This window comes from Stereum hirsutum (assembly GCF_000264905.1).
Source record: "Stereum hirsutum FP-91666 SS1 unplaced genomic scaffold STEHIscaffold_10, whole genome shotgun sequence".
Classification (NCBI taxonomy): Eukaryota; Fungi; Basidiomycota; class Agaricomycetes; order Russulales; family Stereaceae; genus Stereum; species Stereum hirsutum.
The window spans coordinates 746,136-771,893 of record NW_006763140.1 but is presented as its reverse complement, the minus strand read 5'-3'; the positions used below and the strand labels follow the sequence as shown (position 1 = coordinate 771,893).

Below are 25,758 nucleotides of genomic sequence, written 5' to 3'. Positions count from 1 at the left end.
AGTGTGGCGAAGTCCAATCGGGCTCTGCCCGAGGCGTAACACCTATTCCAGTCCTGCCTTGAAAAGTCATCCTGTGCAAGGAAATGAAGATGAGCATGAATGACAACAAGATTGCGGTATACAGAAGTTCAGTGCAGTGGAATGTAGTTTACAACAATTGCTAATCGATGCGATGCAAGGCGTGACGAGTGACGAAAAAAGAGTGAGAGCAAGAGTACATAGGAGAGCAAAGAGAGAGAAGAGTCAGACGCGTGAGTGGACTACTCATAGGACACTGGAGAGCTGCATTGGGTCGTGAGGAAGTTTCTTGTCGTCGGGAGGTTTCGACCATTTATCTGCATGGCGGCGAAGTTGAATAAAGAACACCTCGACCACCAAAGAGCGAAAGACGCACCTGGACATGCAACAAAGTAACTGTCCATAGACGAAACGAACCGTTCTTCGTACTCGTTCGGAGGAATGACGGTGACGTCTTTGCCTGTGCCAGCGAGACCTTGCTTGGCTTTGTATTCCAATGTCTTCGCGAAGGTGTAGCTTCCAATCGTGTCGACCAGACCGCATACAATTTCCTTCTTCTCTTCGTTGATCCCAAGAAGAAGCCTGAACAAAATGACATCAGCTAAGAAGCGAATTGAAACAAGGATCATCGGACTCACGAGTAGTCCATGATGTTACTCTTGGTGAGGAAGTCGCAGTCATGCTTGATACCTTCTTGAAGTACGACTTTCGAGTGTGGGTGAACGAGAGTGAGAGCACGCTCTTGACCTGTCCGACTAGCTGTCAGTCTCGGAGCAGATTTCCATGCTGTGAGCACTCACCTTCCATCCACTCTCCATCGAACAGTGTCTTTGACGTTGAAGCGTTGGTATTAGCCTTGACCTTCCTCCCCTGTATACCCTTCAAGTCAAAAGTCTTGCCAATCTTCTGGTTATAAAAGAGGTTCTCCATGACGAGAAGATCCGCCTTCGCCTGTACAGTCCCGGTCTCAAGGTTCCGCACTTCGACGGTATAAAAGCCCAAGAGCTTCGCCAGAATAGAAGCCCTGTTGGACGTCGACTCCATATACCGAAAATACGACGGTCCAAGCTCAATTAACACCTGCCTAGAATGTTAATGTTTCGTTAAACGGGCGCCACACATACGCACAGAGGGGGGATAAGACTCACAAGTCCGCCACGTTCCACGCATTGACCAGCGTCTTGATGATAAACCTATCATCCCCCGTCTTGAAGAAATTACTCTTGCTCTTTCCACCATCCGCCATCCAATTCTCGCTCCATGCCATACTCTTCACGAAAATATCATCGATTCCACATCTTCTCCTGAGCGCATCGAACTGCTTCGCATAATACACCGTACAACTAAACTTCAACCGCTTCCCAATCGTCCAGTCGTATTTGATGTGCGGCCGTTCATCGATCAGAAGTGGGTCGGTGGACAGTAGACCGTGGTGTCTCTTGAAGTTGGAGACAGGAGAAGGGGTACGAGGTACATCGACGGGTTTCAGCATGGAACGCATAGCTTGAGTAAGCGTATTAGTCCAAGAGAGGGATACATTCGCGGCGTCATTAGCGGAAGGGACCGGGGCGTGGACGTTTGAGTTGGCGGTAGACGCAGGACTAGTGATCTGAGTGTCGCTGTTTCCAGTCGAAGACGTCCCAAGCGACGGTTTTGACGATCCCTCGGGAGATTCATCCACGACATCAAGACTCTTCGGCGGTAACGGCGGCGGCACACTTGGAAACTCAATCGACGACACCGACGTCGAAGTCTCCGGCCCAACCGTACTATTGCTCTCCGTAGAAATAATCGAGGACGTCTTTCCCCTCCGGATATTCGCCTCTACGAATGCAGAACCCTCCAGATCCGAAATGTTTCCCTTCGTCACCGCCGAACCACTCTCCATATCCTGAAGTATCTTGCCCGCAGTCTCAGAATTCTCTCCAACGGCAGAGACGTGCCCGTCGGCAGCGTGCGTATCAAGCTCGACGGCAGGTTTGGCCCAGGCGGAAGGTGGCGGATTACTGATGTTTCGATTGGACAGGGAACCAAAAGCTGTGAACATGGACGATGGGAGGCCAGCAGTGACGTCCAAAGGTGCTTTATTCCGTAGCACGTCTCGAATGGAGAGGAGTGACGAAGGATCTCGAGGGTGTTCTTTGCGAGTTATGATAGCTGAACATGATTCGGGTTCGTGCCACACGGTGTCTTCCTTATCCGGATTAGGTTTCGAAGGTGATGAGAAGAACTTGAATGATGAAGTAGCAGCAGTTGAAGCAGGGGGCGACGAAGGTAAGCCAGGAGTAGGGGACGAAGGTGCGGCAGGACTTGCGACTCCACGAGGAAGCGACAACTTCGCCAGCTCATGTTGATAGTCAGTCGAACTGTGTGCCGCAAAAGGTCATTCAACAGATCAACAGTCAAGATGAGTGCCACAGAGGAATTAGCACGGTGGGGTACGGACGCACCTCAGCGTAAACGCGATGATACTCCCCCAGTCGTCCTCCTTCACGATCACATTCCCATTGGGCACAGCGTGGCTCTTCGCCTCCCACCACCTTGGCTCCTTCATAGCCTCCCTCTCCTTCGAAAATACCGCCCTCGCGGCTTTCGGTAGATGTTTCGTCTCCCAAGCGGACATCCTCTTATTCGCACCAACTGCTGCCGAATGGAACGAGCGCCTCACATTGTTCAACGTTGCGTTGGGTGTTTGCGAAAGCTGAGCGTACAGCGATTGCTCGGTTCTCTGGAATGTGTGGCGCATGCTCGCGAGGAGGGTAATGGAGTCGGTAGAGCTTGCGTTTGAGTGGCTGGATTCACCGGAGAGGGAATGCGAATCGGAGGCGGAAGAGAACTTGACTGTGTCAGCGGAAATAAAAGAGCCTTTGTCTTCGCTTGCAGGTGTGGGGGGCATAGTCGAAGGAAGGGAAGATACGCCAGCTCGGGGGGTGGCGAGGGGAGTGATGGAAGAGTCGTCTACGGATAGTGAATCGTAAGCCTCGTCGGCGGAGGGTAACCGTGGAAGACTTTTATGGAATGATTTTGGGTCTTGATCGGAAAGTTGCAATTCCTGAAGCACGAAAATTGAGAGTTAGCTTGTCGAAACATAGACCGGACTCTAAACACATACTAGTTTGTCTAGATGCTCCGCCACACCTTGCCACCATCCATTAATCTCCTTCCTCAACTCCCTCTTCTCCACATCGCCCTCAACACTGGCTCTCTGGAAAACAGTCAAATCCCCAACCCTATCCTTCTCCGTCAACTTGTCAGCTCCATTGGTCCCTCTCGTGATCTGCAACCTCGGAACCCGCAGCTCAAAGATGTCCTCGATAGGTGAGATGGTAAACGAGACAGTATGCGATTTGAACGAGAAATGGCGAAGGATATTGAAACGAGACGATGGTAATGGAACTTTGGCGTATGCAGAAGGAATTGAAGACGACGAGGGTGAAGATGTCCATGGTTTCGGGGAGGCATTGGTGTGCGTACATAACGAGGGTATAATCGTGCAAATTACCGGAGAGTATATTAAGAACTCGAGAAACTTGGCAAAGGAAAACAAACTGCGATATTTCGCATGAGTGAAGAAGACGGCTATGAAATGAAAAGCAGGAGACTCACAAGGTCCCATCAGTCATCCTACACCGTGCGGTCGTCTCGCCACACTCCCTACAACTTTGCCACATCATAACATGCTCGTCATTCGGCGGCTCGACGTGATTACCTTTCGCTTCGGTCGAGCTCACCCTCGCTACAATCCTCACCCCATCATGGATCCACCTCCTCTCGTGCTGACCTTGCGAAGACTGGCACCCAAACCTTTCGCAAGGTTCATCCGCCTTGCCACACAAATCCACGACCACCTCACCAAGTGAGTCCGAACCCGAGCCATAATACAGAGCGGTGTCCCACCTCGCCCTTGGGCCGCATCTCAGGTACCTCGTCCGTTCCATCGCTGAAGGTTCGGCCGGTTCGGAGGTCTTCGGTTGTAGAGCTGGGACATGCTCAGAATACAGCACCGACAATCGCTGCTGCCGGACAAAACCAGGTATGCCAGCCATGCCGCGACCCCGCGAGTCCTTACCGTCCCATCCTAGAATACTGCTTAACCCTGTCCGTTCCTCTCCCGTCAACTTTCGCGTCGGCCGTTCCTTCTCCTTCTCAGCCAATCGCACGAGAAGCACTGGTGGTACGAAGATAATGCCGGGCGAACTGGAAAGCAAGGTCTTGCTCGCCTCTATCCGGCGAAGTGCAGTCTGGAATGGAGGTTCGTCCTCTGAATTGGGCGGTGGTAGAGCAGCGACCTGTGGAGGCGCACGCGTGGGGCCAAATAATGAGAACCGACGTTCTCGACGAGGACGATCTTCAGAAACGCGAGCAGCTGATACTGGTGGCGCCATGGGCGACGTCGGAGAACGAGGGAAGTCTAGAGATGACCTAGGAGACGAAGTGGGACTGAGGGTGGTCGTGCGCTGCAGCAGCCGTTCCGTCTTTTTCGAGAAGAAGTTCCAGAGGGTTGAGGTAGGCGAGTCACGGTTCTTGCGCTTGTGGTCGTTGAAGGACGCGGGTCTTTGGGCAGACTCGGCTGAGACGGTGACGGCCATGGGGACGGAAGGGATGACAGGATGTGCAGGTTTTGGGAATTCTAATTCAATATGCGAGTCGGAGAGGAAATGTTGTTCGAGGAGGAGAGAAAGATGAAGATAAATAGCGACACGCAGAATCTTGGACAGCGTATCGTGATGCGCAGCGGAGAGCGTTCCCTTGAGAGTGAAGGTACCTCCGACGAGTTGAAGTGCATCCTCTGGATGTGAGACTGATGGGAGTATCAGTACTTATGATCGCATGGAGGGAGACGAGTAGTATGTTTACCATCCCATTCCTTGAAACCGAACAACACGAGCCGGGAAATGGTGTCAGGATCCAGTTCGGAACCAGGCTTGGGCAGTGAATACACTCCTGGGGCAAAGGTGCAAATTGGACCCTGCGGAATTACCTCGTAGTCAGAGGGTGTACGAGTGTGTGCGTTGGAATGCAGAGGGACAAGAGTGAGCAAGAGGTGTTTGGCAAGAGGCTTGGGCGAAGGCGAGACAGACTGCGTCGCAAGTTCTCGAAGCTGTTGGATGGCTAATTCGCACTGCATTCGCGAACGTGCCGCTGCCTCCTCTGGATCAGGGTCCTTCTCCTTCACCCCCGTCAATTCCATCGTGGAAGCAGTTCCCTTGGACCTCGTCCGAAACCGACTCTCCGCGTCCTTCTCCTTCGCCGCCAGCTCCTCCTTCTCCCGCTCCTCTCTCCTCGCATTGGACACTGCATCATCCCTTCTCTTCTTCCGCATCCCCCTTGTCCTCTTCACTCCAGCTAACCACCCATTCCTGGTCACCGCCTCCCCCACTTCACCAAGCGTAGCCATTAGCGCGTCCTCCCATCCTTCCCGCGCTATCTCAGTGAACTCCTCCTCTAGTGCGCGTCTGATGAAATTTGCGAGATGCTCTTGAGCTGGAACAGTGAGTACCGTGTCCGGTCTTGATTGAAGCGAGTTGATGTGTGGTCGAGGCGGTACGGAGGGCAAGGGTTTCTGTGCGGCCGCCATGGAGCGAGCCAAGGCGGGTCAATCAGTCGGTGTAATGGTCAACAGAAAGCAGCCATAGGTTTATAAGGATGGAGAGCAGCGATATGGTGATCAAGTCGTCGGGCTTTGCTCGTGCAACGCAGCACGGAAAGGGGCAGACCGGTTTCCTGCAAGTGCTATGCTCAGCCCTAGGCGCGTCATCGAGGCTCGTCATTCGCTTCGGCAACGGACGGACCTTGTTCAAGGATAATTTCCCACGCTCAGTGCTCCCTCGCCACACGACGCCATCCACTATCACTAATAACTCATACGGAAGTTCCTATTCTAAACTGAGGTTGCAGAGCACATCGCGCCCCAACGCCGTCGTCCCAGTAATATGCAGTTCGTAGACAAATTCGCGATTAATCTGTATGCTGAAGGACTTTGCGGTCGCGGGGAGACCGCTGGTGGACAAGTGTGGCGAAGACGGTTGTCATCTGTTGCGGGCTCCTGAAGGGTAGTCGGTACCTAGGACTTGGTGAGATATAATTTCCGCTCAATGGCGTATTGAGCGCGCTTTCATAGAGCTGGACGCCAAGGTCGCGTGAGCCCATCAACGGCCAAAATGGCTATCGTGGCTCCATGGGTATCGATATTGATCAATTGTAATGCGGTGAGCGCAAGAAGTGCTTTGGATATGAGGTTGAGTGAGATCTTCAACGTTCTATTCGTCGAGAGTGATCGAGACACGGCCAGTGGCGGAAGGATAGTCGACTGTAGATTCTGAGAGAGAGTATGCAAGCGTATGTGTCGTCACTATCTGTGATGTACGACGAGTTTTTATCGATGATCGGCTCTAAGAATAAGTCTACAAGCTAGTGAGACGATCATGAATAACCTGAGGAATCCGCATGCCTAGGAGACAAGGTAGCATCGCAGATCAGGCAGGTAAATCAAAAGGATGGAAAGGGAAGAAAAGGCTGACTGAGTAATGCTTCCTTGAAAAGGTGGAGGTTTTGACAAGCTTCAAGTTCGTATCCATTCATAACTAACGGAGCACTGGCGACGATGTACCGCATTTCTCATAAAGAGCTTGTGATTGTGTGGCATGATGTTGAACCGCATATATACACTGTTATGTCAAGCAGATGAAGCGTGGAGTCAGCGAGTATCAAGGTATCTCTGACATGACGGCTCAAGGGTGAGGAGGCGGAGATGAAAGAGTTTATATGACATACCACTGGAACCCTGCAGAAAAAATCATGCAACGGTGCATATATGCGCATTGAACATGTGTGCTGCTGCATTTAAGGGCATTCAGAAAGTATTGAAAGCCTCGTTGGTCTATAGGGTGCCATTTTTCCAGTCGATTGAGACCAGAAAATGAGAACGGACCTGTGGCAATTCGGTGGAAATTCCCCACAATAGGAGGATTTAGATGTCAAGCTCGGAGCCTAGTTAGACCCACTTCTGACAGTATTGTATATCCCATATCTCAAGCTGGACCAAGGAGCAGAAGTCATGCAAATGGAAATCGTCTGGCAAGGTGCTGACCCTTTACTACATAATACGGAGCAAGGAGGGCAGAAGAGACAGCCAGAATACTGAAGCCGAGTAAGAGTTCATGTGGGCGGTTGTAAATTGAATCCACGGTAGTTCATCAATTAGACAAATGAGCCTCAGGACATGCGGAGGATGTTGCAGCCAAAGCAAACGGGGACATGACGATATGAGGGAAATGAGAGAGAGACACAGCGTGACACACATACGCCACAGACGCGTCCTGACGCGTCAGGTCACTGTGACCGCCACTTGCCGGGGCTTCACATGAGTCCGAGTCGCGTAGCGGTCTTGTGTTTCGACGGTGACCGACATCATGAACATTGACGAATCAGCCAGATCGTCCTACTCTTCGCCTTTCTTCGGATTTGATTCATCTCATAAAATCTCAGAGCCGAACTCAGGCCTCCAAAGCCCCTACTTCGAAGCCGTATTCTCTCGCAGACCAATTTACGACAACATCTTATCATGCCTCGAAGTTCCCGACCTAATCCATCTCGGTCGTACTTCGAAACTCGCTCGAGCAGCTCTCGCAGAATACTCTACGCGAGCATACAACATTAATCGACATCTGTTGAATTTTTTCAACAATCCACTCTCGTTCAGATCTTTACAAGCCCGTACTGGCACGGTCATCTCAGGATCGAACGCGCTCCAGTTTCTGGACAGGACGTATTATCCCGATGCAGACATAGATATTTACGTCCACCCGGGACACGCTCTCGATGTTGGAAAGTGGTTGATGAGCGAGGAAGAAGGGTATACGTTTGTGCCGCAGAATAACCAGATGCTTGGTTCGACTTTCGAAGAGAATGTCGGGCAGTGGGACCCATTTGTGAGAAGGTTCAACGAGGAAGAAGACCAAATGTTTGGGCCCCGTGGAAACCTTTACAGGATGGCTGGCATTGCGCAGGTCTACTCATTTGAGAAAATGGTCAGGGGAAGGGACATGATGGATATAGAGGGTGGTCAGGCTCCGGAGGAGATACGAACTGTTCAGATCATCGAAACGAAGCAGTCGCCCTTCCAGAGTATCATGGGCTTTCATTCGAGTTCGTATATTCGAGTTTTCCTTGCACCCTTCTTAATCATCCTGGAGCTCCTTTGCGCGTTACACCGACTCACTGCATCGTTTCTCTTTCTTACCCGCTCACAGCCTGTGTCCTGAATCTCATCACTTTCGACACCGCTTATTCCCTCTACCCCCGTGCTACCTTCAAAGACCGCAGTATGCAGCTCATGAAAAGCCTGCTCACTCATGAATATTCCGCCATTCACAAATATGGGCGCCGCGGCTTCCGTATTCACGCGACTTACTCCTGGCCCCGATCAGAAATCGACCTATCTGTCATGCTCAACACCCACCGCAATCTCAACGACGAGTACACCTGGCGTCTTTCGCTTGATACCACGGGTGTCTCGCCACGTCCCCGGCTCACGTACACGTCAGCACTCATGAAAGAGGATCCGGTCGTGCACAATTCATGGACTTTGCTGGGTTCCGATGGGTCGGAGTTGGTGATCAAGTACTATGCGGTAAAGAGCACACTGTTCAGGTATAATTATGTGGTGGCGGACCAGGAATATGTGTCGCATTTAGGGAGGTTTGCGAGGTCTCAGGGGCGGATGGAGCATCAAAAGGTGAAAGGCTTGAACGGCGAGGAGAAGTTGAAGCACTGGACCTGGTGAGTCCCCATTTGCTTTGATCTGTTGACAGTGAACTGATTATTTCGTGCTTTGCATTCCGTTATAGGTGGGATTCCTCCTTGCCGGACCTCTGGATGCAGTTCAAGTCGCGTCGATAGACGTGATAACAGAGCATACGACCGCTGCTGAAAGCTAACCATTGAGTCCTTTATTTGTTTCCATGTAAATGGTACAGTCTGTCCCTCATTCTACAGCTCAGTGCAGTAGCAAATATTTACCTACTGATATGTGACTCTATCGCTAGGTATCCGCTTGTTTCTTGTTTCTCGCCGCTGAATATGATCAAAAGAATGGTTGTGCTGTATTTTGTACATTGTACTTCGTACGATAGAGTTTTGGCCGTAGATGAAGTCAAGGAATGCGGTTGACCGCCGAAATAAGGCTGAAAAAATGAGCCACGACTTCGGGCCTGAGGCCCAAAGTCCGCTCGAAAGCCCGCAGTGTAGCCTCCTCAAGCCTCCTCGCTCGACCCCTAACTCCTGACTTCGATCACAGTCAAGACAATCATCATGAATCCCAACGACCCAGCGAAATCGTCGTATTCTTCGCCTCTCTACGGCTACTCTCTAAAGAAAGTCTCAGAACCCAACCCAGGTCTTCAGCTGCCTTACTTCGAGGACGTATTCTCTCGCAGACCAATCTACGACATTATCCTATCATGTCTCGACATTGCCGACCTGATTCGTCTAGGTCGTACCTCTAAGGTCGCCCGTGCAGCCCTCGCTGAGCACTCTATCAGAGCTTACAACATAAATCGCCATCTTCGTTGCTTCTTCGACGACCCGTTATCGTTCCGATCTTTGCAAGCCCGTACGGGCTCACTTATCTCGGGGTCGAACGCGCTTCAGTTCCTGGATAGGAGCTTCTACCCTGGCTCAGATTTAGACGTTTATGTTCATCCAGGGCATACGCTTGAGGTTGGGAATTGGTTGATGAACGAGGAGGGCTATACGTTTGTGCCAAAGAATTTGCAGGAGCTTGGGTCGACATTCGAGGAAAATGTGGAGGAGTGGGACCCTTTTCAGAGAAGGTATAATGAGGAGGAAGACGCCTCTTCCTATCGTGGGCAGGTCTATAGGTTCTCTGGAGTATTCCATGTCTACTCCTTTGAGAAAAAGGTTAGGGCCGCGGACGCCGAAGGGCGTAATGTAGAGGAGGTGCGAAAGGTGCAGATTGTAGAGGCGAGGGAGTCTGCTTTCACGACGATTCTGAGCTTCCACTCGAGTGCGTCCCCTTGTTTTCAAGTTGGCATATGCTGTTTAACTGACTTCCTCACGTTAGCGTGCGTTATGAACCTCATATCCTTCGACACGGCTTATTCCCTCTATCCTCGTGCCACGTTCAAAGAAAGGCGCATGCAGTTGATGCGAGAAATCACACCCGAGGAAGTCAAGGCCATTTCCAAATACGGCCGTCGAGGTTTCCAAATCGCAGCGACCTATTTATGGCCCTACGCCGGCAGTGATCCCTGCCTCGTGCTCGATACCGTCCGCAACGTTAACGATCGCTTTACTTGGCGCGTCGCTCTCGACACCACCGGCGTCGATCCGCGTTCCAAGCTCACCCCGACCTCTAACGTGATGAAGACGGACCCCGTCGTCCAGAACACATGGGAAATGTGCCATCTGCGCGGGGACAATCTCACGATCACTTATTTCGCGGTGAAGAGCACGCTGTTGAGGTATAACTATGTGGTGGCGGAGAACGATTATCTATTGCAATTGGTGAATTGGTTGCGAGTGCAAGGGTTCTATGAGCATGAGAAGGTGGAAGGATTGAGCGGTGAAGAGAAAATCAATGCCTGGACGTGGTGCGTTTACTTCACATCAGTATCAGTCCCGCTGGCGCCGACTATAATCACCGAGTGTTTGTGAAATCTCTACTGACATTCAAACATTCGTTACTTTAGGTGGGATGCACTGCTGGTGCGACAGCGAGCACAATTCATCAGGAGGCGTCATTGAACAATATACGGCAATAATAACTGGGAATGCTTTGAATCGCCCGAAGTTGCTTGAATTCAGTTGCAGTGTACTTACACAATCGATGGCAAAGACGGAAGCCAGACATGTATTCTTGACTCTCTTTCCTCGGTCTTGTTTCTTTACTTGCACATCTTGATCACAACGAAGAACCGTACTCCCACAATTCTGCAGACCTTTGATACACAACTTGTATTTTGTAAGGCACAATATAGTATATTTCACGTTCTTCCAAGACCCTACTACGAACACGTATAAATGAACGACATGCGACTCAGTCCAGAGTCGACTACAACAGGGTATCGAATGAGTAAAAAACAGCGAGACGAAAGCGAAGGGGACGGTCATCGGAGACCATGACGAGACCAACACAAAACAAAACCAAGGGAACCAAAGTACTGCACTGAGGTAGCGAAAGAAGGTATATGGGACAGTACAAAGAAAGAATGTTGCTCCGATGCCGCATATAGATAGCAGGGCCTGCGTGCGTGAGAGAGTAATGGTGAATGAGGAGGGGTCGGACATCGAGTCGATGAAGAAGGCGAAGAGATGGAGAAAGACAGCAGTGATGCTAGAAAGACGTTTTCTAGTTGACGACACCGAGACCAGCGTTGGCCTGGACGTAGGTCGCAGCAGCTGATGCAGTAAGGGGTGTGTAACCGGTGATAGCAGATTCTGCGAAGAGAGTCACAATGCGTGAATCAACCGTCGTTGAGGCCCCAAATGAGAGCTGTGGAAATACGTACGGGAAGAGAATGCGCTCAACACAGAGCTATCCACGACGGCGGTCACAGCGCCGGAGCTGTAGAGCGTGTTGGTCTGGCAAGTCCTTCCGAGTGAAGAGCCGCAAGTGGAGGCATCGGTGCTGCTCTGGATGAAGTATTCGCTGCCGTCGGGGACGTCATTGAGCGAAGGGGTGGTGACCGTGTTCTGAAAGATCATGGTATCGATTTTTTTAGTCTCGAAACGACAGAGGTGCAGGGCCGGACAGCGAACAAAGAGATGTCACTCACGAAGTAGTTGCCCTCAACAAGAGTAACGGCGCCGACTTCAGCATCGACGGCGTGACCGTCAACGTCAACGTAGTAGTCTAGTTATTCATATCCATTAGCAACGCTGAAGACCATTCCACTCAATGTTGGCGGTTACTTACTGTTCACGATGTCTGATCATCCACCAAAAGAGACGGATAAGTAGTCAGAATTCTGTGCTCAACCGAAGTATGCAGGACTCGGTGAAGAGAACGCACGGATATATTGTGTGTATCCACTGGTACCACCGATATGGGGTCCACGGCCAGAAGTGTGGTAGACGTAGTTCTGGGTGAACGTGATGGTATCGGCCTCACCAGTGAAAATGAATGCCCAGTAGTGGTCACTGTTGCACCTAAATAGAATGAAAGTGAAAAAAGTAAGAGTCAATACGGCATGATTAGAGAAACTCTTATGAGGAAAGGGGCTCACAAAGCGGAGTAAGTCTCCCTTCCGTCGAATATATTGTTACTGATTGTAACGTCCGTGGCGGAGTCATAACCAGTAGCGATGAATTGACGACCGATGTTCTCGATGTAGCAGTGGTCGATCCCTAAAAGACACAAACCGCTTGTGTAAACACCCTAAACGTGGACACTATAAATTTCCGAGACAGGAACTTACAGACGTGGGTTGAGCCGACAATAGCAACTATGTATCAACCGGGACAAAGTCAGAAACTAACAGAGCACGGACGAAGGAAATATATTCATACTAGCATCACCACCCCAGACATACTCTTGGCTGCAGATGAAAGACGTCAGCCCCTTCTAAGAAAAACTTGATCGATAAACCGAGCCGAGAAATGAGACCCACTTGATATCGGAGATCTTGATGTCTAAAAAGCAAACGCAGGGTAAGTAATACGCAACCGGAATCAATCATACGGCCAAGAAGCTTACTCTGGATGATGACGTTGTCCGCATCCTGAATCAACAAACCAATGCCCTTACTAAATGTCGAAAAGCGAGGAACAGTCTTAACAAATTCTGAGGTGAAGTCACAAGGAGAACCCACATTCCACCAGAACTGCCCGAACCGAGCAGCGTCTTCTGGCTGGCGACCTTCAAGCTATACTCGTAGCTCGTTCCGGAATTATAGTACGTAGCAGTCGACTTCGATCTAAGAACGACGAGATGAAGAGGAGGAAATGTCAGGATACATCTCGCGGGATGACGGTGTAAGGTAAGAACGTACGCGTCGGGCTCGTAGTTCTCGCACCAGTCATCCTGGTCAATAGCGAGTTGCGGGTCCGGACTGCAAGTCCAGGGCGCGCAAACGGTGCTGGGGAAATATGTAAGTAAGTTCGGTATATATGATATATATTACTAGTCGTTATGGCTGCTTACCCAGTCGTCGAACCGTAGTAATCGGTGAAGTCGTAGATAGACTCGAGCAGAATGACTCGCTATATAGCATGATAGCGCGGCCATGTCAGTCTTTGCTTTTCCCGAATAGTCAAATAGTACGGACCGCAGTGTCATCCGCCAACCATTCCAACAGCTCTGCGGTGGACGAGGGAACAGCAGCTGTTGCGGAGCCACCACCAACCGTAGCTAAGGACTTCGTCGTTAGAATATATCTCTGGCATATCTCGGTCCGAGTCATTGCACACACGTACCAGAGCCGAAACCAAGAGCGGTTCCAACAGCCAACGCCTGAGGAACAATCGCAGAAAGTGCAAGAAAGCCAGCAAGTGCAATCATCGTCAAGTAATGTGCACCGTCAAATGAAAGGAAAGGTAAGTATGGAGGTCGAGAAGGAGAAAATGAAAAATAAGATGGAAAATGTCAATGTCATCGTCCATCAGTCCTTATATACTGCGCAGGAGAAACTTCGTGCTGCACAACGACCGAACAAGCATGACCGAGACCCTCTGAAGCATCGCGACAAAGCAAATCCACGACGTAATGGCACCGCTGGACGAAAGGCACCGTGCGTTGGAAACGCTACTTAGAGCAGGGTCAGGTACCCGAAGTACGCTTTGCTTTCTCCGAGCATCTTCAAAATTGCGACTCAACGGATCGCATGCACGTGGCCAAGAAGGACGAGAGACGACTCCGACCAGGTGCTATGAGCCTTGCCAGGACGAAGTGGACGGAAGACCGGATCGCAACAGGCATCAACTAGGCTGTAAGCACGTATGCATGATCAAGTCACAGTGGGTGTTTTCCTCGCGAGAGAGGTAGAAGGATGATTTTCGGCGGGCCACCTACGAGTAAAGCTACCCAGAAAATCTATCAGAGAGCAGGGTCCGAAGGTGCAATGCGGTCCGCCAGTCTACAGAAGAACGCAGCTCCGAGCCGTGCAGCACAATGCATGCGTCCCTGGTCGTCACGAAGGTTCGGTCCCATTGTCAACTTCCGTTCTGGAGGGGTAAATGATATTTCATTTAGATATTAACGGATGCTCTGGCTGACGACGCGCTCACGGTTCGACGATGCAGGACGACGTTGACGGCGATGGCAACCGGGTACCGCTTCTAGGATTGCCGGATCAGAGGAGGTGAGTCTGATGAAAAAGGACTGATGTCTGGAGAAGGATTTTCTACCTTCGTCGCGACAACGATGATGCAGATGATTGACTGCGAACAAGCTGCGAAGGAACGACCGACAGGACCAAATTTCTGGGCTCCGTTGGGAACAAGACCGGGCGGCCCGGAGAGGGCCGGGAGCTGCGTAAGTGGCACAAGCAAGTTCGACGCCACAATCCGTGAACAAGCCAACTTTCTAAATTCTGGCCCATTATTCGCAGACTCAACAAACGAACACAAACGCGTAAGTATATATGCAGAATTATGTCAAATTTCTAATGCATTAAGAGAGAGAGGGCAGCACGGACCGTCGACTCGCTAAAGGGACTAATAAGCAGAAAGTGGAAGAACAGGCGAATTAATACAGCCACCGTGAAGACCACGCTGGACATTGAAACTGACTCTTGTCTGGGGTCAATAGAAGATGGGAGGTGGAAACATGACATGCTGTTCGCTGCTACAACTACCGTGAAGTTTTCCATAGTTCGTCCGAAGAACTGCGGTACGATACTACATGTGCTCCAGTGCTCCAGTGGACTATTGACGATCAAGGTCTCATACTCGGGAATGTCGAATAAGATCGATTGAGCATCAAATATCCAAGAAGAGTTCCATGAGATATCATACAAGAAACCCAAGCCTATCTTACACTCTCAGACCCACCTACCCACATCACGAACCCTTACGCAGCCCTCCTCGCATTAAAGACATACCCCCTCGCATCCTTTCTCCCCCTCTCCACGTCCACACTCACCAATAGTGGTACCGCGGCCCAAATCATGAACACGAGAAAGAAGAAAGCATAGCGGATATTTCCTGTCGTATCTGATATGAGACCGACGATGAGAGGACCGAGGAAGGACGAGGACTGTGATTTTTTGCATGAGCGTTAGTGAAACTTCAAGAGGACAGATAAACGAGGGCTCACTTTGTCTGTTATGGAGAAGAGGCCATACCTAGATGAAAAGTGACACAATGAGCGAGACGAAAACGCATTCGATAGTAAAGAGACAATTCAAGTCGACGTACCACCTGGCCTCCTCCCCAGGCGGTATCAACTCTGCATAGAGCGCCCTTGCATAGCTTTGGAATGCACCATAGACTGAACCTGAAATTGAGAGGAAAGAAACGGGTCAACAAGACATCCAAGCTGTGTACGGCCAAGTTTTCGGAGAGAAACGCACCGAAATAAACCGCCAACCCAAACATCTCTCCCTCTGTAGTCAATCCACCAAACTTCGCCTTCTCCCTCAGCACGCTCAAAAATCCTAGACATCCATATGCTGGAATCAGACTCGCCATCACTACCAGTATCACTATAACCTTGAGGTTGGACCACCCGAACTTTCTCTGTAATGCAGGCCACAGTAGCGAGCCCAGGATGCCTGAGAGCGGTGTGAGTACTCCGATGAGGATGAGTGAGGAGGGTGACATGTGGAGTGTCGTTTTCCCGAAGAGGATGGCAGTGGACGTTATCGTCGTGAAACCTGTACCAAGCATGAAGATATACGGTCAGGTTAAGGATCCTAATTGACTCATCTAGAGAGGAGACGCACCATCCGAAAGTAAGAACCAGGCTCCAAGATATCTGAACGTATTCTTCAATTTCTTGATTTCCCTCCACCTCAGCATCCCACCCAGTCTTTTCCAAGCCCTGATAACCTCCCTCCACATACTCCAGTCCTCCTTCACATCTCTCTGTGCGCCACCCACCTCTACACTTCGTACGTCCCATCCGTCCTCGCCATCCTCCATCACTGCTCCATCTCTTTTATTGAAGTCATCCTTCTCCCCACTCAGCAACCACCAAACTGCCGGCACGGAGAATACAGCCCACCATACCCCACTAGCCCCAATCGCGCACCTCAACACCAAAGTCGATCCCTTGAGCAGCGTAACGGGAACTAAAGTAAGAGCCAAGAGGGCGATGCCGGAAGAATAGCCAAGTGCAATACCGAGGGAAGAGATATGTGAAGTCGAACGCGAAAGAGAGGTGTTATATTTCTCGTGGAGCTGGGCGAGGTGGGGGTCGTCGGTTGAATTATCATTAAGGCCAGAAGAACCGGAAAGCAGTGGAACGGTATGCTCGTCGCCTCCCTCTCTGGTACCATGATTCTCTTCTTCTTCCGTGGGCAATATCCCTCCGGTATCCCTGTGTCGTTTTGTTAACTCCTCATCCAAAGACTGCCTTGCCATTACAACTCCCTCGCTGTTCTTCGCTAACATTGGTAGGTATGCGTTCATCGCAACAACTGACGCTCCGAAGCCGACGTTTGCGAAGATGGCGAAGAGGCCGGATAGGGGCCATACTGGAGAGGACGAAGGGAGAAAGAAGAAAAGGATAGCGGAGAGGGAGCCAAGGAAGGCGAATGTGAAGAGCAGACGTTTGCGATGTGGGGCTGCAAGATGGAAGGAAGACGGCCCAGTGTGTTGAGCGAACGGGACAGTGGGAAGGCGTGAGGGGTAAGGGGGACTCACGGTGGTCTGCAATCCCGCCCATTGAAATGACAGTCAACGCCTGCAGCGCAACAGAGATCGAATATACATAGAGGCTACCCAGCACACGCATCAGCACACGTCTCATTCTCGATGCTATGATGTGGCACCCCAACGAACTGTACATTTCCACACACCTAAAACTCGCAGTATCAATCCACACCCAACCTAATTTCACAGCACATCTCTGCTCCGTTTCCGTCCCATTTCCTGATAGCGTAGACGTTGAGTTGGAAAGCGAAACACCAGCGGAACAAGGTGTTTGCTTGTCAGGGAGGAGGTAGCCATTATCTCTTGCGAATTGTTCGAGACAGATGGGTAGGAAGAGCGTGAGGGAAACGATGACGAAAACTTCGCTTTGGTTCAGTTCAGAGGTTTTTGGAGAGCGGTAGTGACAACAGAGGGACTAGTCAGTGACGCTGTCGGATGCCCAGGTAGTTCACATACCTCGCAAACGCGTAACTGAGCCATCCCCATAGTTCGCGCTTGTAGCGTCTGGTGTCAAAACCACTTGGTGGTGCCGAAGACTCTGTTGTCATGCTCAAGCACGCCGAGCAGAAAGATAGAGAGTAAGAATGCTCTTAAACCAGTGGAGATGTTTAGTGCAAGCGAGACAGACCGCCGGGCCTTTCAAGTTGATGCACGTTCCAACTTCGGCGCTTCACAGTTACGTTGTAAGCAGATCGGCTGGCTACAAACGATCATTGAGGCAGAAATCCATGAATCACCCCAGAGAATGAGTGTTCTTGTACAGCGACCAAAAACAGTGAAGCTGGCGAAGATGAAGGAACAAGAAGTCTGCAGGAGTACTTACTTAGGTGAAGCGGGTCTCCAGAGGTCTCCAGCAAGCGCCCAAAAGAGTCGCGTGGCGTCGTGTGGCGTCTCACGTTCAGCGCACAGGAATATTCTCGGTATGTGATAGTCAATGGCACACGCCCACGAAATCATACGTGAGCAGTGATATTTCATGCGTCAGGAAAATAAGAGGTCTCTAACAGCGTCAAGCAACCGCTGCCGCCTCCACTCTCCCCGCATCCGCAGACCCGTCCGCCTCCAACTCAGCCACCTCCCCCAATACTCCCTCCACCCCTTCCTGCCCCAGGTTTCCAGCCACATTCGCGCCTACACCGCCCTGCCCATCCCTCCCCCAAGTCCTCTTCGCATACCTCAAAAGCATAACGATCCCCTTCGGCGTCATCCCCTCCATCCTCTTCGCCTGCCCAATATTCCTCGGCCTGACCCTGCTCAACCTCTCCTTTTCTTCCGAACTCAACCCCTGCACGACAGAGTAATCCATCCTAGGAGAAAGAAGCAGTGATTCCTCGTCTGTGAAGTTTCGGAGTTCGGCTTGTTGGCGGGAGAGGTAGGAGTGGTAGCGGCCTGTATGAGACCGTATATCAACGTTTACATCACGTATAAACCCTCATGGAAAGGCGTACCATCAATATCAACTCTTTCTAGAACACCCTCCTCGATCGTCCCAAGCTCAGGTATGACCTCCACGAAGTCTCTCGTCCTCAGCTTCGGGAACCTGAGCATATCGAACGCGCTAGATTCAACAAGACATGGTTAGGCCTCCACCCTTAGTCCATAGTAGACCGAACAGCTAACCTCCTCATGACCCCGTCTCTTCCCACCTCGTTGAACCCCCTGAGCCACCATCCCTGCGGCGAGAGTGTGTATGATTGCATTAAAGAGGTGGCGAGGTCCATGGAACGTTTAGTGCGACTGAATGAAGCCCAACGGGTGTCGGAGACAGCGCCGAGTGCATGGGCTTTTAAGGAGAAAATGTGTAAGCGAGGAGGATGAAGGAGACAGGTGAAAGGCAGAGACATACCTTTTGCCGTGAGCCTTAAATCCGCGTTATCGCTCCTGAGCGTCATCCTGTATTCCGCTCTCGTCGTGAACATCCGGTCTGGACCATTGATCACACCAGGCGATGGTTAGCAGGATCGAACGAGAGTACAGGAGGGCTAGGACGGGAGAGAGAACTCACAAGGCTCCTCAGCCCCCTTCATCACCAAATCGTCAATCATAACCCCCACATATCCCTCCGCCCGGCTCACGACCAATCTCTTACCCCTCCCCAGGGCCGCATCTTCACCACTAACAACGTCACTTGAGACTTGGGCGCGCAAGTCGCGAGCCGCGAGACCCGCGTTGATCCCAGCTACGATTCCCTGCGCAGCTGCCTCTTCGTAACCCGTCGTTCCGTTGATTTGACCAGCTAGGAAGAGGCCTTGGACGCGTTTTACTTCGAGGGTAGCTATATCATTCGATGCATTATACATTAGAGGGTGTACAAGAAGATGAAGAAACGAGAGAGGGTAGACATACAATCCAATTCCCTCGGATCCACGAAATCGTACTCGACCCCATATGCAGGCCGCACCATTTTGACGTTCTCCAGCCCAGGGACCGTGCGCAACATCGTTTCTTGGAGTTCCTCGGGCATGGAGTTCGAGAGGCCGTTAGGATAAATCACGTCTGTGGTGATTAAGGGGTAAGTACAGAAGGTACGTGGAATATGACGAGTGGGGGACGGATGGAGCAGGAAAATAGAGATGCACCGGAATCGTACCCCTCTGGCTCCAACCAGACAGTATGTTCGTTCTTCGCTGCGAAACGTGTGATTTTTGCTTCGAGAGACGGACAATACCGTGGACCTATTGAGAACGAGAGTCCGCCACACGCCACATGAAAAAAGGTAAGCATCAATATTGCAGACTGTTAAGGTGGAAGCAGCGCAGGCGTACCCTTCTTCGTCTCCTGAATATGCACACTCAAATGCAAATTATCACGCACGAACTTATGTGTCTCCGGCGTTGTGAACGTCTGCCACGTAACGACCTGATTATCCTACACACAATACACGCATCAATACGATAGCCCCTTTCAAGCTTAGATGTATACCTAGAAAATGGAAAGGAACGACGGACACACCTTATTCGGCAGCCCACCATCCTCACCCTCCCCAGTCAAAAAACCAAAGCTCTTCGGCTTCTCATCCCCCTTCATAACGATAATCCTCGGATGCTCGAAATTGATCGTTTTACCATCCAAACGCGCAGGTGTACCCGTCTGGAGACGAGAGAGCGGGAGGGCGAAGGCATGTTGGAGGGTATGGGAAAGGCCGGACTGGTGCGATATCGTGGGGCTAGGAGGGATAGGAATAGAAGAAGCCGTAGGAAGAGAGGAGGAGGAGGAGGAGGAGGAGGAAGAAGAGGAAGAAGAGGAAGAAGAGGAAGAAGAGGGAGAGGAGGGAGAGGCGAGGGAGGAGGGAGAGGGAGGTGAGGCGGGGTCGTTTATTCGACCGGCTGGGATGCGCCGAGAGCCTATGTGGATTTCGCCAGATAGGAAGGTACCAGTGCAGATTACGATTTGTGAGCAGTGTATTATTTCGCCCGTATCTATACGCGCATTTTGTCAGCAATTGACGTGTTGCAGCGAGAGGGCGCGACGACTGTAAGTAGCCGTGGAACAAAAAGAGTCAACATACCGAGCCTGACACCCTCAATCCTCGCTCTAATATCCTCTGGTCTCGAACCAGAATGCGTATGGGAGTACACGAGATCGTAGACGCTTCCAGTGCGTATGGAGAGGTTTGGGCCGTAGTTGTGCAGAGCATGTTGCATGTGTGATTTGTAGAGTTTACGGTCCATTTGGGCGCGGGGACCCTATTTCGATGGTGTTAGGCCACATATACGACACATAGGCAGAGAGGGATGGAATGGGAAAATGGGTATGCATCGGAGGAGCGAAATAAGACCGAAGCAACGAGGGGTTATACGCACCCATACAGCAGCGCCCTTCGAGCGATTCAATATTTGAAACTGTATCCCCGCCTTATCTTCGTACCAAACGCAGGGTCCTCAGAACCAACACATGGACACAATTATCGAAACGAAAACCATACCTGCGACTTTACCCATCAACCCATCCATAGCATCAATCTCCCTGACCAGCGTTCCCTTTCCGACGCCTCCAATAGACGGGTTACACGACATCTCGCCTATAGTGTCTAGTTTTTGTGTGATGAGGACTGTCCGGGCGCCTGTACGGGCTGCACCAGCGGCTGCTTCACAGCCTGCATGGCCGCCTCCAATGACACACACTGGCCATGGCAATCAAAATTTGAGAGAAAAGTAGTACGATTGAGCAGACAAAAAAAGTGAGACGAAGGGCTACGCACCATCGTAGGTATAATCGGACGAGCGCGCCTCAGACGCGAATGCACGAGCGAGAGAACGAGAACGAACAGATGTCCGGTGTACGACGCGTCGTGAGAGCTGGAACATGCTCTCTAGGTGATAAGTTCGCCGTATACCGGCCTAAAGAACCCGTAACTGTAAAGGCCTGGTGTAGTCGGGAGGAGTCGAGACGCGCTAAAATATCTGAGTTTGAAATTTACTGGTTTGGGCGACAAGCGGTTGTTTGGATCAGAGGCTCTTGCCAAACAAATACGTCATCGCTCTTACGCGAGGCCGGTGTTTTCAAACGATTTTGAACTCCTTTCGATTGCCTTTCGACCGCGTCGAGCATCTAAGAGATGACTTCCCCTCACGAGACTCAGTACGAGCCTGCTGCCTGTCACAAGCGCTGCCTCTAAATTTCACAAATCGGTAGGCGATATTCACCAGAAAACCATGAGTTCGAAGAATGACTCGGAGACCTTGCCAACTCTCCTCCGAAGACCATCCAGACAGCATGCACATACTCAGACAGGCCCACATTCGAAAAGCTTAATCCAGAATCCCAGAAGGGCCATGAATGTCATTATGAATGCGCATAGACTATGTCCAAATTTCAATCACCCTCTCGTGCTACTCGTTAACCTTCCACCTCCCGGCCACATTCCCTACTCGGATCATCTCTTAAGCGTACTCGATACCCATCCTCTGCTTGTTGGCGTCGGTGTAGTCAGCGACGTTGTCTCCGTAGGTGGAGAGGCAGCTGACACGGGCGGTGCCTATGGGGGAGAACGGATCAAAAGGTTTATTTAGTATTCGTTGACTCGTCGGGAGGGAAGATGGCAACGGGGAGCAAAGTGAGAAAGTATCAAAAGGAAGCGTGGGAAGTGGCGGCTTGTAAGAGCGACAAGGGCTTGTGACACGTGGCAACACAAGGAAAGGAAAGAAAATGAGACGGGGGACAGAAAACGTACCAGAGTTGGCTCCGGTGTCACACTGAGCGGACGCGGTACCAGTGGCACCAACGACGGAAGTGCAGCTACCAGTCCACTGAGGGCAGAAGACGTCGGTAGTCTCGCCGTTGGGCATCTAAGAAGAAGAACAGACCGGTTAATGAGCAAAAAGCGAAATATGTGTGGATTCAGCGGGACTCGGAATGATGCCTACCTTGACTTCACGGGTGACGTCCGCGGCGTAGACGAACGCAGCAGCGGAGAGGGTGACAGCGATGATGGAACGGAAGAACATGATTAGAAGGATTAGAAGAGGATTGGTGTTTGAGTAAGTTGCGGTTGAAAGGCGATGAGATGAGGGATGGGTAGAATACCGACCTGCCTGCCCTCCTTATATACCCTCCACCATCGACAAGACTTCGTCGTGTGATGGTAAGGAAGTCATGCTACGGAGAAAAATGACCGTGCCCAAGCAGTATGAAAGAGTATGAAACGTATCGAAGTGGGGTCCGTTCGTACAATTGAGCATCGTCCGCCGATCCCCGTTACCGGAAATGATCAGAAAGAGGAGGAGGATGGGGAGAGTTGTTCGTCATGGGTGCATATGTAAATCAGGAGGATTTTTGAGGCGGTGAGATGTCTTCATATTCACACTCTTGGCAGAGTGATTTCGGAGGAGTATGCTCCGTGAAGATGGCGGTACTTACAACCTTGAGGTTGTGAGGCGAAGGCAAGAGCAGGAAACAATCAATTCGGTGACGTAGGCCGACCGGAACTATCCGCTAGGAAGAAGGTTGGTGCTGGCTGGTGCCACATCCACGCCACCCGACGCTCAGACTTTGAATCACATCAACATCGTACCCAATTTACCCCCGTTATTATAGCCATCCCTATAATAGTCTGAACCATTTTCCGACTCTCGTCCATGTCCTCTCCACACGCCTCCCAATTACTCGGCCCATTCACGCACAGTTTCACGTACGATCAGCAACTCGGACTTCTCTCTCGATCTGCGAGAAGCCCTCATCCATCCTCGAGGCTCGCAAATCCTCTAAGACCCGAAAAATCGTGGCTACGAGTGCCGTATGTATAATTATAGCGGTTATGTTACTTTACGATCACAAACATAGCTGCCTCCTGAATTTTGATCGACGGTAAAGCGGGAACACCGAAACACGGGAATACGGGTCGGACCGTCAGAAAGCCTTACAAGTTCAACATTCGGAGAGACTCATCGCAGAGTTTGCAAGCTTAAGGTATTGACTTGACTCTTCAGACAAGAAAGAAAGACTTGGATGCATCATGCAATAACAAGTGGGTACAGTTCCAGACAAAAATCCAGAAGGTCATCATTTCTGACTAGGACAGTTCAACTGATACGAATGAATTATAGAGCTGTCGATGCCTGAAGGCGAGTCCATTCATAACTTAGCCAACGATCGTCGGTTAGCACAACGTTTTAGGCACAGCCACTCCTGGACATTCACGTCCGTATAATCCACAGTAACGTTTTCAACGACAGACAGGGTGGTTCCTATCGACTGGAACACGAAAATAGGTCCATTCTCATCATTGCTCGTGCTCATGGAGCAAGAAAGATGGATCACGGCGGGGATGGAGGGAACGAGAAGAGTAAGAGGTACAGAACTGAGCGGGCGACGATAATTGTCGACGTACCCGTCGAGCTCTTAGTAAGTAATAGTGACCGGATAGACACAATGATGTCGTGAACGGGAAGGCCGATATCAGCACGAACGAGCTTCGTGTGGAGGGGAGAGCGTGCGAGGGAAACACAGGGAACACAAATATGGGATTCACACGAACGAGATACATGAATCATACCTTCACCATCGTAAGCACTCACCTCCACCATTCGCAGTACGTGAGCCGTACGTGAGGTACCAAGTCCACGAACGTATCCGCATGAGCATTCCAGATCCAAAGACATAGTAAATTCGAAAGTTCAAACCAGCACCGCGAATAGATATACAAAGTACATGAGCGCGATCGGAAGATAGATAGAGAGGTGATGACAGATCCAAGCACAGTATATTGTTTCGACCACGCTTAGTTGCCCTTCATGATGGAGTCGATACGGGCAGTCTGTATCCTGCTGCGAAGGTCCAGCAGGACTGGGAATCCGAAGAGGGTGACGGCGGAGATGTATGATATCTGCAATGAGGGTTCATTTAGTCAGAAATCAATGCTCTGCGACCCAAGCCATGCCACACGCCACACGCCACACGCCATCCATGTCAACCAGGTAACAGTAAAGAGAAAAAAGTAGTGATAGGGACTTTGTGATGTGTGAAGGAAGAAATATATAGGTACTTACCGCAACTCCCAAAGGCATCTGGTGTTTCCTAGCCAACGTGAACGCGAACGCGCCCTCGAGCCCATGCGCGACGAGCGTAAAGCCCCAGATCCATTTCAGCGCCGTCGGTCCTACGTAGCTGCGGATGAAGTTGGCCGGGATCCAATAGGGTGAATTGGACGAAGAGGTGGACGGGGCCCATGTGGTATAGGCGAGGAAACCGAGGAGAAGGGCTGTTTGGATGGCTTTGGTGGGGAGAACGAAGGATGTGATGTGTGGGACTTTGGACTACGTGGAGGTATTGCAATATTAGAACAATCGATTCCTCGCAAATATAACACGCGGGATGAAGGAAGGGTGATTAGTGAGATACGTACCGTCCCTAGCGCCTCGTCTGCGTCCGCCTTCATCCCCAACAACCTCGGCTTAACTTCCTCGTACCCACTCAACGGTGGATCAAATACCACCCTCACCACCTTTTTTTCTCCTTTATAATTCGGTCCATCTTTCTTTGTCACGTAGGATAGGTTCATTGCTTTGGAGTCGATAGACTCCATCTTGGCGGAGAGGAGAGATTCTGAGATGTGCCCGAAGTGTTTGGCGTAGGAGACGAGGGTGTCCGGGTGGGAAGACATGTACATGCATAGGAAACCAGATTTGTCGGCAACGGGGTCGGACATTGCGATGTTTTGGGGGGTAGGGTGGTTGAGTAAGGGGGAAGGTGAGAGAAGAGGTTGTGGTGGTGGGAAGCAAGGAGATGGGTTGCGGTCAGCGTCTTATTTACGGGCACAGCTCATGTGCTGTCCATTTTAGTCACGAAATCCTGACTCGAATACAGAGGAAGTCAGTCGTACTCATTCACGTCCATTTAGCCAATTATCCATATATGTAGCGTCCATGGTACTGTTCCAAAAAACCATTTACCCAAAGCACCGAAGATGTTTGTCTCGCAGTGTCTTGCCCATCAATGGCCATCAAGTGCCACTGTGGCGTCAGTCGGAGCGGACTTTTGAGCGGACTTGCAGATCTTGAGATTGTTCAGAAAGTGCAGTGTTTCCGGTGAACAATGTCCAGCATATAATACTTAACTTAAACTGATTCTTGTTTAGCTTGCACAAGGCTACGGGGTATTTTCCCTTCAAAGTCGCGTATTCTCCCCAAAAACTTATGAAGGAGCAAGAAGAAAACGGAGAACCTGGAAATTGGCCATGAGTGCCATGGTGCCGGCGTCGAAGTTGGCCGAATTCACATACAGTACGTACCCTTTTACAAACTCGGAAACGTATGCAGACGATTGAACGCATGTTGAGTGTCTGCAAAAAAGTGAGCCCAGATTCTGGCGTTCGAGAAAACCATTGGCGTATACTGCTGAACACTTGGCTAGTGACAAGCTAGTGACAGGAAGTACACTCATACTAGTACAGTATCGTTGTCTCAG

General features: G+C 50.8%; 8 protein-coding genes across 8 annotated transcripts; 2 read left to right on the top strand and 6 right to left on the bottom strand.

Annotated features, from left to right (window-relative positions):
* Positions 1–78: 78 nt before the first annotated feature.
* STEHIDRAFT_81596 (uncharacterized protein) lies at positions 79–5,919 on the bottom strand. Its single transcript, XM_007305751.1, has 10 exons — positions 5,811–5,919; positions 4,876–5,742; positions 3,625–4,819; positions 3,131–3,566; positions 2,469–3,070; positions 1,167–2,384; positions 819–1,102; positions 657–765; positions 395–600; positions 79–335 (listed from the first exon to the last, which is right to left on the bottom strand). The coding sequence occupies exons 2-10, from the start codon at positions 5,594–5,596 to the stop codon at positions 265–267; spliced, it is 4,842 nt and encodes a 1,613-aa protein (XP_007305813.1). The 5' UTR covers positions 5,597–5,742; positions 5,811–5,919; the 3' UTR covers positions 79–264.
* Positions 5,920–7,430: 1,511 nt separating this feature from the next.
* On the top strand, positions 7,431–8,919 carry STEHIDRAFT_158569 (uncharacterized protein; the record flags this gene model as incomplete). Its single annotated transcript, XM_007305961.1, has 3 exons — positions 7,431–8,166; positions 8,271–8,799; positions 8,868–8,919. The coding sequence occupies 3 exons, from the start codon at positions 7,431–7,433 to the stop codon at positions 8,917–8,919; spliced, it is 1,317 nt and encodes a 438-aa protein (XP_007306023.1).
* Positions 8,920–9,330: 411 nt separating this feature from the next.
* STEHIDRAFT_61050 (uncharacterized protein) lies at positions 9,331–10,695 on the top strand (the record flags this gene model as incomplete). Its single annotated transcript, XM_007305733.1, has 3 exons — positions 9,331–9,939; positions 9,976–10,045; positions 10,103–10,695. The coding sequence occupies 3 exons, from the start codon at positions 9,331–9,333 to the stop codon at positions 10,693–10,695; spliced, it is 1,272 nt and encodes a 423-aa protein (XP_007305795.1).
* A 449-nt stretch (positions 10,696–11,144) lies between these two features.
* STEHIDRAFT_140400 (pectate lyase) lies at positions 11,145–13,540 on the bottom strand (the record flags this gene model as incomplete). The annotated part of the gene is made up of 15 exons (XM_007305960.1): positions 11,145–11,478; positions 11,550–11,733; positions 11,817–11,893; positions 11,957–11,968; positions 12,053–12,189; positions 12,267–12,387; positions 12,459–12,485; positions 12,550–12,578; positions 12,651–12,672; positions 12,737–12,786; positions 12,852–12,956; positions 13,032–13,118; positions 13,184–13,242; positions 13,308–13,390; positions 13,456–13,540. The coding sequence occupies 15 exons, from the start codon at positions 13,538–13,540 to the stop codon at positions 11,390–11,392; spliced, it is 1,167 nt and encodes a 388-aa protein (XP_007306022.1). The 3' UTR covers positions 11,145–11,389.
* Positions 13,541–14,886: 1,346 nt separating this feature from the next.
* Positions 14,887–17,591, bottom strand: STEHIDRAFT_81588 (MFS general substrate transporter). The gene is made up of 8 exons (XM_007305750.1): positions 17,311–17,591; positions 17,001–17,219; positions 16,846–16,919; positions 15,924–16,766; positions 15,552–15,854; positions 15,397–15,475; positions 15,296–15,323; positions 14,887–15,235 (listed from the first exon to the last, which is right to left on the bottom strand). The coding sequence occupies exons 1-8, from the start codon at positions 17,400–17,402 to the stop codon at positions 15,050–15,052; spliced, it is 1,824 nt and encodes a 607-aa protein (XP_007305812.1). The 5' UTR covers positions 17,403–17,591; the 3' UTR covers positions 14,887–15,049.
* Positions 17,592–17,863: 272 nt separating this feature from the next.
* STEHIDRAFT_169742 (GIDA-domain-containing protein) lies at positions 17,864–21,229 on the bottom strand (the record flags this gene model as incomplete). Its single annotated transcript, XM_007305959.1, has 13 exons — positions 21,056–21,229; positions 20,780–20,977; positions 20,658–20,713; positions 20,363–20,540; positions 19,807–20,273; positions 19,620–19,722; positions 19,434–19,529; positions 19,201–19,350; positions 18,860–19,129; positions 18,701–18,778; positions 18,475–18,637; positions 18,303–18,412; positions 17,864–18,243 (listed from the first exon to the last, which is right to left on the bottom strand). The coding sequence occupies exons 1-13, from the start codon at positions 21,159–21,161 to the stop codon at positions 17,864–17,866; spliced, it is 2,355 nt and encodes a 784-aa protein (XP_007306021.1). The 5' UTR covers positions 21,162–21,229.
* A 508-nt stretch (positions 21,230–21,737) lies between these two features.
* On the bottom strand, positions 21,738–22,142 carry STEHIDRAFT_132393 (uncharacterized protein; the record flags this gene model as incomplete). Its single annotated transcript, XM_007305958.1, has 2 exons — positions 21,738–21,832; positions 22,028–22,142. The coding sequence occupies 2 exons, from the start codon at positions 22,140–22,142 to the stop codon at positions 21,738–21,740; spliced, it is 210 nt and encodes a 69-aa protein (XP_007306020.1).
* A 1,667-nt stretch (positions 22,143–23,809) lies between these two features.
* STEHIDRAFT_99719 (uncharacterized protein) lies at positions 23,810–25,000 on the bottom strand (the record flags this gene model as incomplete). The annotated part of the gene is made up of 3 exons (XM_007305957.1): positions 23,810–24,178; positions 24,342–24,608; positions 24,698–25,000. The coding sequence occupies 3 exons, from the start codon at positions 24,998–25,000 to the stop codon at positions 24,074–24,076; spliced, it is 675 nt and encodes a 224-aa protein (XP_007306019.1). The 3' UTR covers positions 23,810–24,073.
* Positions 25,001–25,758: the final 758 nt, after the last annotated feature.